Here is a 15644-nt window from a genome sequence, read left to right on the forward strand (position 1 = left end):
ATGTCCCCGTCACGATAAACACCTTCCACGTAAACATAAGCTGCAGAAAAAAATCGAAATAGTCTAATATTGTGTGGTGACCGTTTGGTTCGCTGCCTTTGGCGAGTCAGCAAGCTATTCATCTGTCGTTTCCCCCGTCGGCAAGCACGGAGAGAGGTGACAGTGGGGCCCGGCCGCGCATTTGACAACGGCGGTACCCTCTGAAGCGTTTGACAATCGGCCGGCTGTGTTATCAGGGACCCTCTGTGTGCTTGTGAAAGTTGCCGACCCGACACTCACGCTCCGCTAAAGCAGTTAGCTGATAATAACGGAGGGATGATGGGGTATATACGGCTGCGTGAGACGCGCGATGTACTTCACCGCTGTGTAGTGGTGGTGCAGTGTGGAAGACGTTGGCAGCATGGCACGAAACGATCCGGTTTTGGTTGAAATGCTTGAAGTTGCCGATCGAAAAAAATGTGAATAAGAGAGAAGAAGCGTGTGTGGGAAGGAGGTGGATCATCGAAGCACAAGGGATGAAGGGAAGGAAAGCTTGTTAGGAGACGAGCTAGTTTGAAGAGAATGTACAAAGCGAAGCCGCCGCCGATGTGGACGATCCAATATCTCCCGATTTTCTCCCTTTCTATCGGGTCTGGTGTAGACGGTAACCGGAGGGGAACGAGAGAGACCGGCAGCGGGGTGAAGCTAATCGGTCCGAAGTCGCGGTCGTTGAAGTTTTGATTTATTTATTTTCGTATCGCGGTCGAGTAAAAAAAGAAGAACACTTTATACACACACACACACACACACACACACACACACACACACACACGCGCCATTAAGTGAATGGTGGCAAGCGTCGAAAGGGGAAACCCTTTAGTCATAGGATGTGAATTCCTACCTAGCGATAATTTGCTTTCCCGTCCAATGCATTCTTATGAGTGTAAAGTATGTGTAGCTTCGATTTTTATAATGATTTGGTTTTTGCCAGTACCTACCAATTTGCTAGTTTACAGTGTAGTTTTACAAAACGCATTGTTCGGAAACTCGGTCTTTGACTGAAGGGGAAACAGTTGCAAGATCTCAAACCTCTGTGCGCCAATTCACCCCACAATCGTCCATCTGCAGCTCCCACTCGAATCTCGCTCAAATGGACATTGCGAGAAGGCACAACAACGAAGGAACAAAAGGTGGTGGAGGTGTGTGGTGGCAGTGGTTTGTTCATTGATAAATACAAACAAACGAGAATTGAACGAGAATCTTGGCATATAGGCCGGGATCAAGCCGGCGGGAGTGCGTACTGCCGCCATTGCCGACAAGAAGGAATGTTTAGCTTTTGCCTAGCGTCTTCGGTGTGCATGTGAATAATCCAATCCGTCAACGAGGGGCTCGATAGGGGCGGCACACTTTGAGGATTTATTATTGTTGTTGCTATCATTATTTTTTTTTTGTAATTGTTGCCTTGATTTGCTTCCCATTCAACCGTGGGCATAGTAATCGTGACCAGGGCCAACAGTGTGTGCGCGCATGCCATATGATGGGTCTTTTTTGTATGGCCAAAGGTTAAGAAACGAAAATAGGGATTAATTTGCAAATGCTACAACTGTGTTCTAGATACTTTCTACGTACTAAAGTAATCAATGAAATAAACATACTGTGTTATTTTTATTTGAAGTCATTAAACGGTTGTTAGCGTGCATAAGAGGTGTTCGTGATGTGGCTGGACTATTTAAATAAAAAATAAGGATATTAATAAGAAGTTATGTTTAGTTAACGGGTTTAAAATTGATTACAATCGTTAACATAGCGCCGTCATTACATTTAAATATAATAGTTTGAATGTGCCAAATATAAAACATATATGCAGTAGACACCTCGAATGTACTATCCGTACCCATAGGTATCATAAAAAAAAGAAACTCGACTACGATGTGAAAGAACCATTCATTTCTTCATGAAAACTAGAAACTTGGGCATGATTTGATCGTCTAGCACAGCGTTCGGCAAAGTCCGGCCCGCGGGCAAATGCGGCCCGCCGCAACAGTCAATCCGGCCCGCGAAAGGTATTGACTGATTTTGAAAGATGGAAAGAAACTATTCGTATACAAATTACTGAATATCATTTAGAGTAACATTTTATACCATCGTACTCTTTCAACTTTAATTAAAGTACTATGGAATGACGGATCGTTCGGTATGTTCGAACTCCTGATCAACATCTCCGTAACGTTTACATGGAAACAATCGACTTTTTTTGGCTGGCTGTAGAACAAAAACTAGGAGAGATAATTTCTTTACATGTACATCATTTGAAAGGTAATTATTTAAGCTTCCTTGGACAAATAAATCTAAAACTTTGGGAATTGCTTTTCATCAGTTATTCGGAATTTTCACCACGATGGACGAAGGCATGCCTATAGACATCCTAAGTTTTCGCGACAAAATTGTTAGAGTAGAGCTTTTGTATCATGTTGGTCCAGAAAAATTCGATGGAACACAAGTGACGGATGTTGTATCAGGTGCCATGTCGAAATTTTGCCAAAACTCACCTAATATGAATGCATTGAGTTTTGGCGTCACTGTTTGCCATTGCGGAGTCTGTGGACGCGATTTCTGCTTCCTGATATGTGTGTTTATGTTGCTCAAGTACTTTTTCACTGTTTGGCGGGTTGCATCGATCTCCCAGCCCAGATAACCCAGTAATGTAGCCACTTGTACCTCTGTCTTCATTTTTAGCTTTTTTGAAACCTCAAAAATGAACCTGGACTCTCTTGCGATGCTTTGATGGTTGCCTAATAGTTTCAAGATGTTGGTGACCAAAACGAAGAAACGTTCTCATGCGACGGTAAACTTCTGGACGCAGTCCATTTAAGGCGCTAAGGGGTGTCATTCGTTGATCGCGCACGCTTCTACGTTGGTTGGTTTACTTTTTTGGTCATCATGGTTAGAGTTTGACTGATAGAGGTGTCAAGGTGAAGTGGCTGATAGAGGTTGCCTGTTGTCTCATGGGATACTACTATTCAAAGTTCAATTAACGATTTGTTAGAACGGGTGAAGATAATCCCATGATAAACTCATGAATTTGTCAATTTTGTAAATGCAATCGTTATGTAATTTTAACATTGTTTCAACACGACAATAAGACTTTCGGAATGAAGGAAATCACACATGAAATTTTATACTGATGACATGCACTAAAGACTGGTTGCAATAAATTTATTTAAATTTTTGCATGCGACTTTGCGATGCGAGAGCATTTGACTTTCGCCAACGCAAAACATGCAATACAAAGTTTTAAATATAGTGAAACAGCTCCATATAATTTCACGTGATATTTTATTTTTTGTTATGTTTTAATCGTTCCTCTTAGTTTCACACAAATCAGTTGGTTTCCCTTTAAATTTGTTTAGGGATATTTTCGATCGTATTTGGGAGCAAAAACAAATATTTAAAAACCCTTGTTGTTTTAACGAGAACGACGATTCCACAATGTTGCTGTTAACGAGTACAACGATTGTCAAAGTGCTTTTCAATAAGGAATCAGTTATCAATTTATCTGGCAGGGCAAGGCTTGTCCATAAAGCATTTTTATAATTACTGAATCTATGTTTGTTTCGATAATTTTTTAGCGTTTCAGACTTTTGTATCATCCCCAGAATATCTTCAATATTTTTTACGGCGTGGGAAGATAGCTATATTGATCACTTTTTGTAGTTTTTTGACTAATCAAAGTTTTGCCCATTTTTTGCTGATTCTCAAATGATTAAAGATTACAATTAGTTTTTAAAGGAGGTATGTTTAATTTTTAACTATGCTTGGATGATCTTCTTCTTCTTTGGCACAACAACCGCTGTCGGTCAAGGCCTGCCTGTACCCACTAGTGAAGTGAGCTTGGTTTTCAGTGACTTATTGTTACCATAGTAGGATAGTCAGTCCTACGTATGAGGGCACGGGCTATTCGGGACTTGAACCTATGACGGGCATGTTGTTACGTCGTGCGAGTTGACGACTGTACCACCAGACCGGCCCAAATATTACAGCTTGGATGATTTAATTACAGAAAAACAACAATAATACCTAAAATGTTTCTAAAAGATCAAAATGTAATAATTTAAGCGCAATAATTAAAAAAACGCATTCTCCTGGCCTGCGGCACTCGATCATTTACTAAAGTTGGCCCATTGCCTCAAAAGTTTGCCGGCCGCTGGTCTAGCATCAAGATAATTTATTAGGTCAACGATAAATGTACTCTGATAAATGGCTTTTACAATTGCTTCTTTTTTGCACTCAATTAGCTGTGTAATGGGTATGTCTGATCAATGACTTTTTCCATTTTCCATATCCAACCAGAATCAACAAGCTTCTAAGATTCGATTCATTACTGAAGTAAGGCTTTACATGGTCGTACAAATACATTTTCATATCAACATAAATAAAGATACCTTTAAACAAGTATTTGCTATAACATTGTTGACAATCTAGTTTATAGTACACGAAGAAATCAACAATTATTAATTATTTGAAGAAATGATTCAACGCGTGATGTCAGTGTTTGGTTTTGTGCACTGTGGTGGTAGTGGAATTGACTGCATCGATCGATTATTATTTTGTTTATCGTCGATTGTCTGTATATCTTGGCGCTTGGCGATAATTAACAGGACGATAAATTGCTTGTGTGCATGTAGCGTATCAGTAAGACACCCGACCTATATCTCTGTGATTGCTGTGCCTCTAATAACCATCCTTCCTGATGGGCACATATACAGTTTTGCTTTGGCGATTCGTTTATCTACATGGTTCGCTGTATTGTACGAGAGCATGTTGAACACAGTCCGTAGATTCTTATCTTATCTAACATCCCCAGACAACTGAAACATTCACGCTGGCGTTGGAAGAGTGTAGAAACAAAGTTACATGCGGTCTCTTTACTAACACTGTGACAGGCAGAGTGTACGGAGATGTCACGGGTATTGAACTAAACAAGAAATAATAAAGCATCATTTTGTTTGCAAACAATTCAATCTTGATTTTCTCTTCGGGTAGTAGATACCATCTTAGCTTTTAGTGTGGTCTTGAAAATGGTTATGAATTTGTCAATCAATGAGGTACACACTGTGTACTAAAATTTAATCACAAGCTTAATTTGACTGTATAATGAAATGTTACAGTTGGAATGTCTTGGAAAAAGGGCAGGAGAGTGTATGTTATTTTAAGCCCATTATTTTCGATCGTATGGTAATGAAAAAAAGTATAGTCACTAAAACTATTCTCTTCTTACTTTTTTCCATTAGGAATTCACTTGCGATGTGTCTCTGGAGGATGGTAAAAAGCCACAACCGCTACAGTTTTCCTTCACCTTGTACGATCTGGATGGTCATGGCAAAATAACCAAAGATGTAAGTGAATTGTTTTTTTTTCTTCGTTGGCATAGCGGGCTGTTATACAGGCTCCCTAGAATTATTAGTAACCGGACACGTAACCGGATAGTCAGTCCATATCAGCAATTAATTGTTCATCAATTGTTTTTTTTTCCAGGATATTGCCGGAATAGTGTCGACAATTTACGAATCTATAGGCAAATCGGTAGTAGTTCCTCACTATGGTAGCAAAACCATTAATGTCAGGCTGACCGTGTCTCCGGACGGCAAAACAGCCACCACAAAACCGGCATTGGCTGCAGTAAAGAAGGCCATAATTACGCCCCGTCGTCGGTATCGCTCGCGGAAGCTTATCTCCGATGATGATGGTAGCGACACGTCGGAAAATTGTCCCCGGCTGCTTCGCAATCGAACGGCAGCCACAGCTGTTACTAACAATGGCGAAACGGCAAACAATAATCAGGCTTCCCTGCAGAACCAACAGCAACAGCAGCAGCAGCATCACCACCATCATCACCATCATTCGAACGGTAGTTCGGGGAAGTTGAAGGAATCGAATCTGTCGAAGGCAACCGCATTAGCAGGAGATAATCCAGTGAATCGCTCGATAGGGCTGAGCAACAGCTCCGAGGGCTCGTCGGCGGCCGGACAGCTGCTGGTTGAAGCGTACCATAAAAATAATCTAAGTCCTGGTGCAACTAATGCAGGCGCGGGCAAGGGTGTCCTCAACAATGCTCCCAACGCAACCAAGAGCAAGGCAAATGAGAATGTGTACGAAAGCATTAACAATCTCAAGTGCTGTAACCTTCAACAGCAGCAACAGCAACATACGGCATCTAATAATACAAGCCTTCAAACTACCGCTTCCTCGCTTCCTGTAACAGCAACTGGATTGAATCAATCAACCACATCGACGGCAGCACTGATTTGTCACGATTGTGTCGATGGCGGAGCTCCAACGACGACTCTGCTGCCACCGTTGTCCACCTTGGAAACGGTCGTCATTCCAGCGCCGTCCGCAGGAGTTGCTGGGCGTGCCAAACGTAAACTAGTTCGCAAGACTCGTGCCTCACGCAAGACGGCAATCGCAGCAAAAATGATGTCCGAAGACTTTGCCAGACGCCCAAGGGCGCGTAGCCTATCGGTGGGGAACGAAAATTGCTACGAGAATGTAATAGGCCGTATGGCGGCCGCACAAGAGGAGTGCTGGAAGAGCTCATTGTGTCGGCGAGAGCTGATCGAGATCATACGCGAAAGTATGGTGAAGAATAGTCTCTGTTTTCAACCAAATCGGTAAGCCCTCCAGTAAAGCTTTCACTATATGGTTTGGCATCCTTGTACTAAGCACGTATTTTTTTCTTTTATATATCCCGCAGGAAAGCGAATGATAGTTCACCGAAGCATCGCCACCGATCGCACACGATTGCTTCTCGCGTTGGGGATCAGGTGTTCTTCAACTATCATCATCCGACCGCTGCAGCGCTGATGGCGGCCAATACTGGTGCTACCATGGCAGCCGATCTGGGCGGAGCGCAAGCCACCGCAACGACGACGACGACGACCGCCCTAGTCGCGATGGCCGGGCACGAGGCAAACCTATGCGGGTATGATTCGTACCTTCACAAAACAATTTGCGCTGCCGCAGCTAATGGTGGTGTTGGTGCTGCTACGGCCATGCATCTCACGACAGCACATGCAGCATCAGCAACGGCCGCTATAAATGGCGGGGTTCAAGCTCTTGCCACCAGCACCCCTAACCGCTTGCTGCAGCATCATTTCCATCACTCGAAGTTGAAAAGGTTAGTATTGTGCGCAAAATCTGCAAAAGACTGGTTGTTAATAATTACCTTTTTGGTTCGATAATTTACCAGTCGGAAGGAACACCATCGCTTGACGTCAGCTGTGGGAGCAAGTCGGTCGACCCAGCCGACGCCGGTAAAGCTCAGCACGGCCCTACTCAACCAGCAGTACCCGAATCTCTCGGCCGAGCAGAAACTAACTCGCTCCATCAATCAGGTCGAGCAGTGGCTTGATCACCGTAGTCCCAAACTCGTACCCAAGGTCAAACTAGCGGACGATATGCAGCTCCAGCGAACGGTCGTCAGCCGGCCGTTAAAGCGTTCCAAGAGCAAGGAAGAACTGACGCCGAGCAATCTTTTGTTGCTGGAAAACCTGAAGATCAGCGAGGACATTGCGGAAATAGCGGTAGTAACACCGAAGAAGGTATTCAACAAAGAATCGTTGATCGCTTCCGCCACCAAGAAGAATATTAAAACGCACCACCAGCATCAGCACAGTCCTTCACGTCAAACGCCAGCAGTGCCAACTGTTGCGATTGGCGCTGAGAAGCTTTCAGCTCCGTTGACGCTAGTAAACAAACAATCCATTCCTGCCGGTGATGCTCAGCTAGTTCAGCTCCAGTACGGGTCCGTGCCGATTAATGCCGATCCGAGCGAATGTGAAAATCTAATTCGCATGTCGGACGATGGTGAGGATGTTGAGCAGCAGCAGCAGCAACACCAGCAGCACAAGCAGCAACAACAGGCAGCACCAATGGCAGCAACCAAGCATAGTTATCGTCACCATCAACCGCAGTCCCGTTCGCAACCGCAATCGCCACAGCATCATCAGCATCATCATCAGCAAGAGCCACGATACTGTGGCAGCGGTAGAGCACAATCCGTTTCGTCTGCATCGGCCGCTTCGACGACTGCCGTTCACCGGTACGTGCACGAGCACATCCACCATCACTATCACCATTTCGAAAATGATCCGGACGAATCTTGATGCTGGTGGTACGATCGTCTGCAGTTGGAACCGCCGCCTCGTTCAACGCCGGAAGCTACGGCCGAACTGGAACAGGTTGCCGGTCCCTGGCTGGCACTGAAAGAACCGCCACCCCCTTCGTGATCGATGCTTACTAACACCGTTATAGCCACTGTAGGCCAACGTCGCCATTCGCCCGTGGGCTGGTTTTGTTGCTTCTAGCTTCGCGGATTGTTCTCTCAAGCATTCAACCATTTTCTCATTCCCAACCTACTATATCTCTCTTTTGTGTACTTATGAATCTCATGGTGAGTCAGGAAGAAGTCTTAAGCGTGTGAAAAGCGTGCCCATTACTGCCAGAACAAGAAATAGTGTTAAATAAGTGTTCCGCTAGTTACTCTCACTGATCACGATGTACATATGCATTATAGAACACTCTAGTTGTGAGCGCAAGCGCTACCCTTTCTGTTGCGATTGTATATACTATATTTTCCAACTTGTATACGCAGTTTAGTATCCCGTGGATGCAGAGTTTATTTTTTGCAGCAGCGTAGTGGTTAGGGTTGTTATTAATTACAGAGCTTTTTGGGGAAATGTTCAAGAAATGTTCACCCAAATGTAAATGTACCGAACGTCGTCGCATACGGGGAAAGAATAGGACTTCTAACGTGTTATGTCAATGGGTATGGGTAAATGTTGCCCGCGAGGCGACACTGACAAACAGCTTCGAGAACTAGGAATTCATTGCGTGTGTGTATGTGTGTGGGGGAAATATAAGTATTAGGCTAATAGCTCATAAGTAACATAAGTAAGTTACTATTTATTTTCTTAGTTGGAACCAAATCATCGAAACCTAGGTAGAAGAAGCGGCTGGGGGGAAATGAACGGAAAGGAGAAACAAAACAAAACACCTTACAATGCTTTACATTGATTGATATGAAATCGTTTTTAAACACAGAAAAAGGAAAACACTCTAATATCAATATACCTTCATATGATAATGGAAACTATCACTCTATGCATGTACCGTAATTTCTCATATTTTGCAGATTTTCTCGTCCGTGTTTCAGTTGCCATTTTTGTTTCGTTCTATTAATAGTGACGTTTTTCTTCAATGTTTTCTCATCTATCATTTTATCGGTTTCATTTGTTAAAACTACTTTACCTTTCTAACGTTGTTCTACCTTTGAGGAAAGGTATTAATAAATAATGCAAACAGAATTCAAACGTTCAAACAATCTGCTAAATGTGAACACGTGACGAAAAAGGAAAAAGAAAACGAAACTTACAAGACTGATTTCATGTTATTAAATCGTATTAATGATTTTTTGTGTGTGTATCTCGATATGTTTGTTCAAAACTTTATCTCCTTTTGTTCTTAAAACTGTTATGCACATAAAGAATAGTCCGCTTATGAAAATTGATAGAAGAAAAAGAAGTGCGAAGGAAAGCATACGTACTTTTGGGGAGGAAAAGTTACACTACATCGGCTTTTTGCTGAAATTATTTCATTGCCATTTTTGCTAATATTCCCGACGGTTGGTTTCCAACGAAACATGTTTTTTTTTAATTTAAATTGTGTTAAAATTACTGTACTTTGCTGTACTGGTACATAATTAAGGTTGAAACGAAATTTTATTAAGGCGCAAGAAAACAAAATTATCAAAAGGTTTCCGTTATGCAACTTGTGCAACGTTGTCTACGTTAAAGGGAATGGTGTATTGTAAATTATGAACATCCATCGTTTGGTTGTATTTGCGAGTTAAATTCTTTCGGTATATTAAACTTATTTTAAAGATCAAATCATACAAAATTAAGCAAACATGAGACAAAAGGAAAAGATAACGAAATTCAAATCATTGGGAAAAAAAACCATGTGGTGTGATGTGGTCCAAATGCTAAACACGAATGAATACTGAATAGCAACACGGAGATAAACCCGAGCTCAGGCAATAGAAAATGAACCAATTGCGCCAGTCCGTGTTGCTGCTGTATGGCTTGGTTTGTGGAAACAGCTTCTGCGTTTGTGCAAAATATGTATTGTAATGTGGCTAATGTTGAGCTTCATGTTTACGGTTTCCTGCTTTTGGGTTAGGTCGTCTATCAGAGTATATGTTTATCGAAAAGTAAATTACTCAAATCATACAGATATATGATACAAGTACAAATACCACGCAAAAACAAACAAACAAACATAAAAATGCCTTTCTTTTGATTTTCCTTCATCGGACGTCCGTAGGCCATATTTTCCTAATCCCATAATAATATTCAGGACAAGAAGAGTGAGATTGTGTGTATGCGCTTGTACGATTGTTAGGGTTAAGGCTTTATTTATTATGATAATTCTCACCAAAAAATGTCAGACACCATGCCCTTTTCTGTTGATCCTCGTCCCTCGAAAGTTTTACAAGAATATTTTATCTAAGACACAACATACACAGACGGCAGAATCGGACGTGTGAAGCTGATGTATTGTGGATGTGGATGTCTGTTCCAACGTATCATTCAAACATAACCCATACAAACAATAATATTCAAGATACTATAACGTGAATACAGTTAAACCTGCCTTTTTTTCTTAATTACTATATCACAAATTAGCAATCTGAACGAAAAGCTTCCTTTTCTAGTAGGTCTTCGTTATGCACTTTTCTTCTTCTTCTTTGGCTCAACAACCGATGCCGGTCAAGGCCTGCCAACACACTTGTGGGGTTGGCTTTCAGTGACTTATTGATTTCCCCCCATAGCAGGATAGTCAATCCTACGTATGGCGGCACGGTCTATTTGGGGCTTGAACCCATGACGGGCATGTTGTTAAGTCGTACGAGTTGACGACTGTACCATGAGACCGGCCATGCAATTTTAAGGAACTAAATAATAAAAGCGGCTAATTACGATTAACCACAGTGGTCTAATGTATACCTATGCAATACATTTATGTTGGCACGATATCTAGCTCGTGTAGATCACCAGCCGCAATGTTTATCAAAACAACGAGCTGTCAAGGACAGCTCGAATAACTTACGAGGAAAGCACCAGATGGCGCTGAAAAACAGATAAGGACAAAAAGATATCCCCAAAGGCGAAACAGATAGATTATCAAAAATAGGGCCAATTAGGATAAAGTTCGGCAGTGGTCGCGAAATAGGGTCAAGTGCGGTCAAGACTGATCAGCTGTTCGAGAAATAGGCGCCATCAAGAAAGTTAGGCCAGTAGCAAAAGTCAATCTACCGAAGAAAGACTAATTTTTAAACTGAGCAAATACATATTAAATACAAAAAAGCCAGTTCTAAGAAAGTCTATTCAGCTACTCACCAAATTGTTACCAGGCGTAACAACAATTTACGCTTTCCATTCGTCACAGGGCGCGAATGATGTTTTCAAGACAACGAAATTGTCTGCAAAATGCATCCTAAATTCAAAAGGCAAATTAAGGGAAACTGATTCAGAACCCAAACCGGTCCCGAAACTAATCTCTCATCTTGATCTAGGAGTAGTAGGCTTTTTACAGAACCCATACCGGTACTGAAACTGATCCCAAACCCTCACAGAATTGGCCTTGCACCTACACCGATCTTGAAACTAATCTCAAACCGATATTAGTCCTAAATATGATGTACAGTCTGCTCCCGAGTTACGCGGTTTCAGCGTTCCCGACGAATCCGCGTAACTCGACTATCCGCCTAAGTCGAATTTCACGTTTTTTGACTAAAATACTATTGATTACTCGGAGTTTTTGATTTAATTATATCATTTATTTGATATGATTCGTGCAGAACATTCTAATATTTCTGGTTTTTTCAAGCGGTTTCAATTTGTTAGCAAAAAGGCAATTTATACCGAACTTGAAGCAAATTGTACTGATTTGACATTCAATCTATCAATTTTAGAAAACCGCGTATCTCCGAATCCGCGTAAGTCGAGAACTGTGTAACTCGGGAACAGACTGTATATATAACGGACTAAAGCTGTCGATCGATTCGTGCCGTTAACAGAATGTTGCGCCATAACGCCCGGTCCTGTGCCGCAGATCTTCAACTCGAGACACCGATCCTCTGCAAGTCTGCCTCGACCAGGTCATGCCACAGTTCTTGCCGTGCCCCTCTCCTCCGCGTGCCTGTTGGATCCCTTTTGATGACCTCCTTGGCTGGATAGTTAACAAGCGTCCTCGCTATATGTCCCAACCATATCAGTCGGCCGATTTTCATCAGAATTCCAATCGATCACCTAGCAGCTCGTACAGCTCATCATTCCACCGTCTGCTCCAAGCACCGTTCGCGTCCCGTATTCCGTCGAAGATCGAACGAAGCACTTTGCATTCAAAAACACCAAATGCGCGTAGATCGCCTTCCAGTAAGGTCCATGTCTCAGAGTCCGTAGAGCACAACCAGCCTTATGCAGGGTTTTCCAGGAGTTCTCATTGCTGTGAGCCACTTTATTGACTCCTTCTTGCGTGAAATGAACTTAATGTAATAAGAATTGGTCTCTATAGCACTCTTGTTGAACAAATCCAATAGGAATTTCCAAGGAGCCTCTTCAAAAAGGGGGCCATAGAGTCCAATTTCCAACATATGAAGTTCACTTCTCATAGGAAGGAAGAGTCAGTCACAGCAGTCAAGGAAGAGTCCCATAACTATGAGAACCCCTGGAAAACCCTGTAAGAGTCCGGTATAGCGTCAGTTTTGTTCGCCTGGAGACTTGACCAGAAGGCAGTCACTTACGTAGACTACAGAAGGCGCGATTTCCAGTGAGGATGCGCCTCCGTATTTCAAAGGATGTGTCAGAGTCAAATATGATTTGGGATCCAAGGTATACGAAGGAACCCACCTCCTCCAGTGTGTCATCATCCATGGTGATACAGGGAAAGGTATCTGGGGTGTTATTCCTAGACCTTCCTGCATGTACTTTGTTTTTTACGTGTTAAACTGGAGTCCAACCCGCTGAGCTTCTGATTTAAGTCCAGCATACGTTTCCGCAGCCGTCTTCTTGTTGATCGCAATAATGTCAATGTCGTCCGCGGGGTCCAGGAGTTGGATAGAGCGCCAGAAGATGGTACACCGCTGGACATAAAAATACAAAAAAAAAGTTTTTTTGTTTTTGCTCAATGCATGCGCTAGATGTATCATCGGCAAGAGTGCGAGGCGTACTGAAGCTACAATCGCCAATTTTTGCCTTTTATACTCCCATTTTTGGTGCGCTACTAACCTGAGTTACGAGTGCCGATGACGTGTTGCGGCAGTATAAAAGGAGAGCCAAATCGTTTTGCACTTCATTCTTCAGTCAGTGGTCAAGGTTTAAGGTTGCTGTTAAAAAATTCCACAAAATCATCATGGGTCGCGGTAAGCACTGCACACCAGAGGAGCGGAAACACATTCAGCGGCTGTTTCGTGAGAACATCCCAATAAAGACAATCTGCAAGGCGTTCGGCCGTTCGCGGACGTTTGTGGACAACGCCATTCGTAGCGAAGCTACGGGTAAGTCGACCGATCGTCCGCGAAAAACTACGGCTGACGTAGACGCGCAGATTGTTGAAAAGGTCAGGGCGGACCCTTTCACTACTTGCACTCGCATCAAGCAAGAGCTTGGATTGCAAGTATCGTCGAAGACGGTGTCTCGCCGTTTACAAAAGGCTGGGTTCTGTGCCCGGAGACCACGGAAGGTTCGGAAGCTGCAGCCGCACCACATAGAAGCGCGCATTCGGTTTGCCGAAGAACATCTAACTGCATCCATCGCTTGGTGGATGAAAATAATCTTTTCGGATGAGTCCAGAATCAATCTGGATGGTTCGGACGGCATTAAATACCTCTGGCGTCTTGCCAATGAGGCGTATCATCCGAAAAACACGATAAAAACCCTTAGTCACGGAGGCGGCCACGTAATGGTGTGGGGTTGCTTCTCCTGGTACGACCCGGGTCCTTTGTTCCGTATCATCGGGACACTGGACTCGGAAAGGTACAGAAAAATACTTAGTCGTAAGATGTTGCCATACGCTCGACAAAAATTCGGCAACGAAGAGCATTACATCTTTCAGCATGATAACGACTCAAAGCACACATTACGAACAGTTAGATGTTATTTGGCAACCCAGGATGTGCAAGTTCTACCTTGGCCTGCGTTGAGTCCTGACCTCAATTCAATTGAAAATCTGTGATCAATTCTTAAGGACAAGCTCAATAACCAGCATGCATCATCAGCGGATGACCTATGGGCACGCTGCGAGGAATTGTGGAAACGCATTCCTCCAGAAAGATGCCAGAATCTCTTCCGCGATATGGCTACTAGCTGCCAGGCAGTGAAAGACAATAATGGTCAACACATTGACCGTTAGAATGTGTTTTCGCTCTATGGAACACCGCAACACCTCCTCCCAACCACCACTTAATCAGCTCTTTTCAGGGCTACCAAAAAATTATGAAAAGAACTATCTCTTTCGGTCAGAAAAAAAGTTTCTATTTTTATGTCCACAGGTGTACCTCGCGTGTTGATGCCTGTTCGTGTTATAACAGCTTCTATAAACTCCTTCATCAGCATCCTTAAACTGATATTATACCGATAAAGGTTAAAGAACTAAACTTCTAATCCTATAACTGCTACTGAACTCATGCCTATCCTATAACTGATCTGGACCTACCTACCTCCTGGAACTTATACATAACCCAAACAGTAGCTAGAACCTCTTCTAACCCCACACTGGTCCAGGAAGTGATTCAGAACTCATATCAGTCCTGAAATTGAAGCTGACCTGGTACCGAACCCATACAGAGCCTGAAGCTTATTCTTAACTCATACTGGCCCTGGAACTAATTCTAAACGCATACAAAGTACAAAAGCTGCACACGGATCTATCTCGGTCATAGAAAGGTTCGTGAACCTGTTTTGGTTCAAGATATATGATCTTCCTGTTCTTCATTGGCACAACAACCGTTGTCGGTCAAGGCCTGTCTGTACCCACTAGTGAAGTGAGCTTGGCTTTCAGTGACTTATAGCAGGATAGTCAGTCCTACGTATGGGGACACGGTTTATTTGGGGCTTGAAGCCATGACGGCCATGTTGTTAAGTCGTACGAGTAGACGACTGTACCATCAGACCGGCCCAGATACAGGATCTACTTCGGGATAAATTCGGCGTAGACATTAAGCGTTGAAATTTAGCCTGCTCCTAATAGACAGGTAGAAACAACATTAATTCACGTAGAAACAGCATTAATTTAATGATTTAAATAACATTAAAACTCTTTGCTAGAATTTGTTATAAAGAAGATATAAATTAAATCCCGCGATAATATAACCGAATATGTGCCAAATATGCGGATCCTATTGTTGACGATATTGCCTCAAAAAACGGTCATTGTAATTATACCTTAGTCAAGTTCGTAGTTCGATGCGTTCGATGCAGTAGCGATAATATGAAAAAGCTCGAGCTAGTACTGTTCGGTCATCTTTTCCAAGGTTTGCCCTCACGATGAAGGTCTAGTAGATGGTACCACCCTGTGTTTTACGTACAGAGATTGTACCAAACCCT

At 42.9% G+C, this 15644-nt stretch overlaps 1 protein-coding gene across 1 annotated transcript in view; it reads left to right on the forward strand.

Moving 5' to 3' along the window:
- The window catches only part of LOC121596439 (protein naked cuticle homolog), a 45856-nt gene extending 35177 nt beyond the window's left edge, over positions 1-10679 (forward strand). Inside the window, exons 3-6 of the mRNA XM_041921395.1 lie at positions 5271-5375; positions 5515-6650; positions 6734-7156; positions 7229-10679. Coding sequence (XP_041777329.1) covers positions 5271-5375; positions 5515-6650; positions 6734-7156; positions 7229-8144 — 2580 coding nt within the window. The 3' untranslated portion in view covers positions 8145-10679. The remainder of the gene's footprint in view (positions 1-5270; positions 5376-5514; positions 6651-6733; positions 7157-7228) is intronic.
- The last annotated feature ends 4965 nt before the right edge of the window (positions 10680-15644 follow it).

This window comes from Anopheles merus, chromosome 3R (assembly GCF_017562075.2).
Source record: "Anopheles merus strain MAF chromosome 3R, AmerM5.1, whole genome shotgun sequence".
NCBI lineage: Eukaryota > Metazoa > Arthropoda > Insecta > Diptera > Culicidae > Anopheles > Anopheles merus.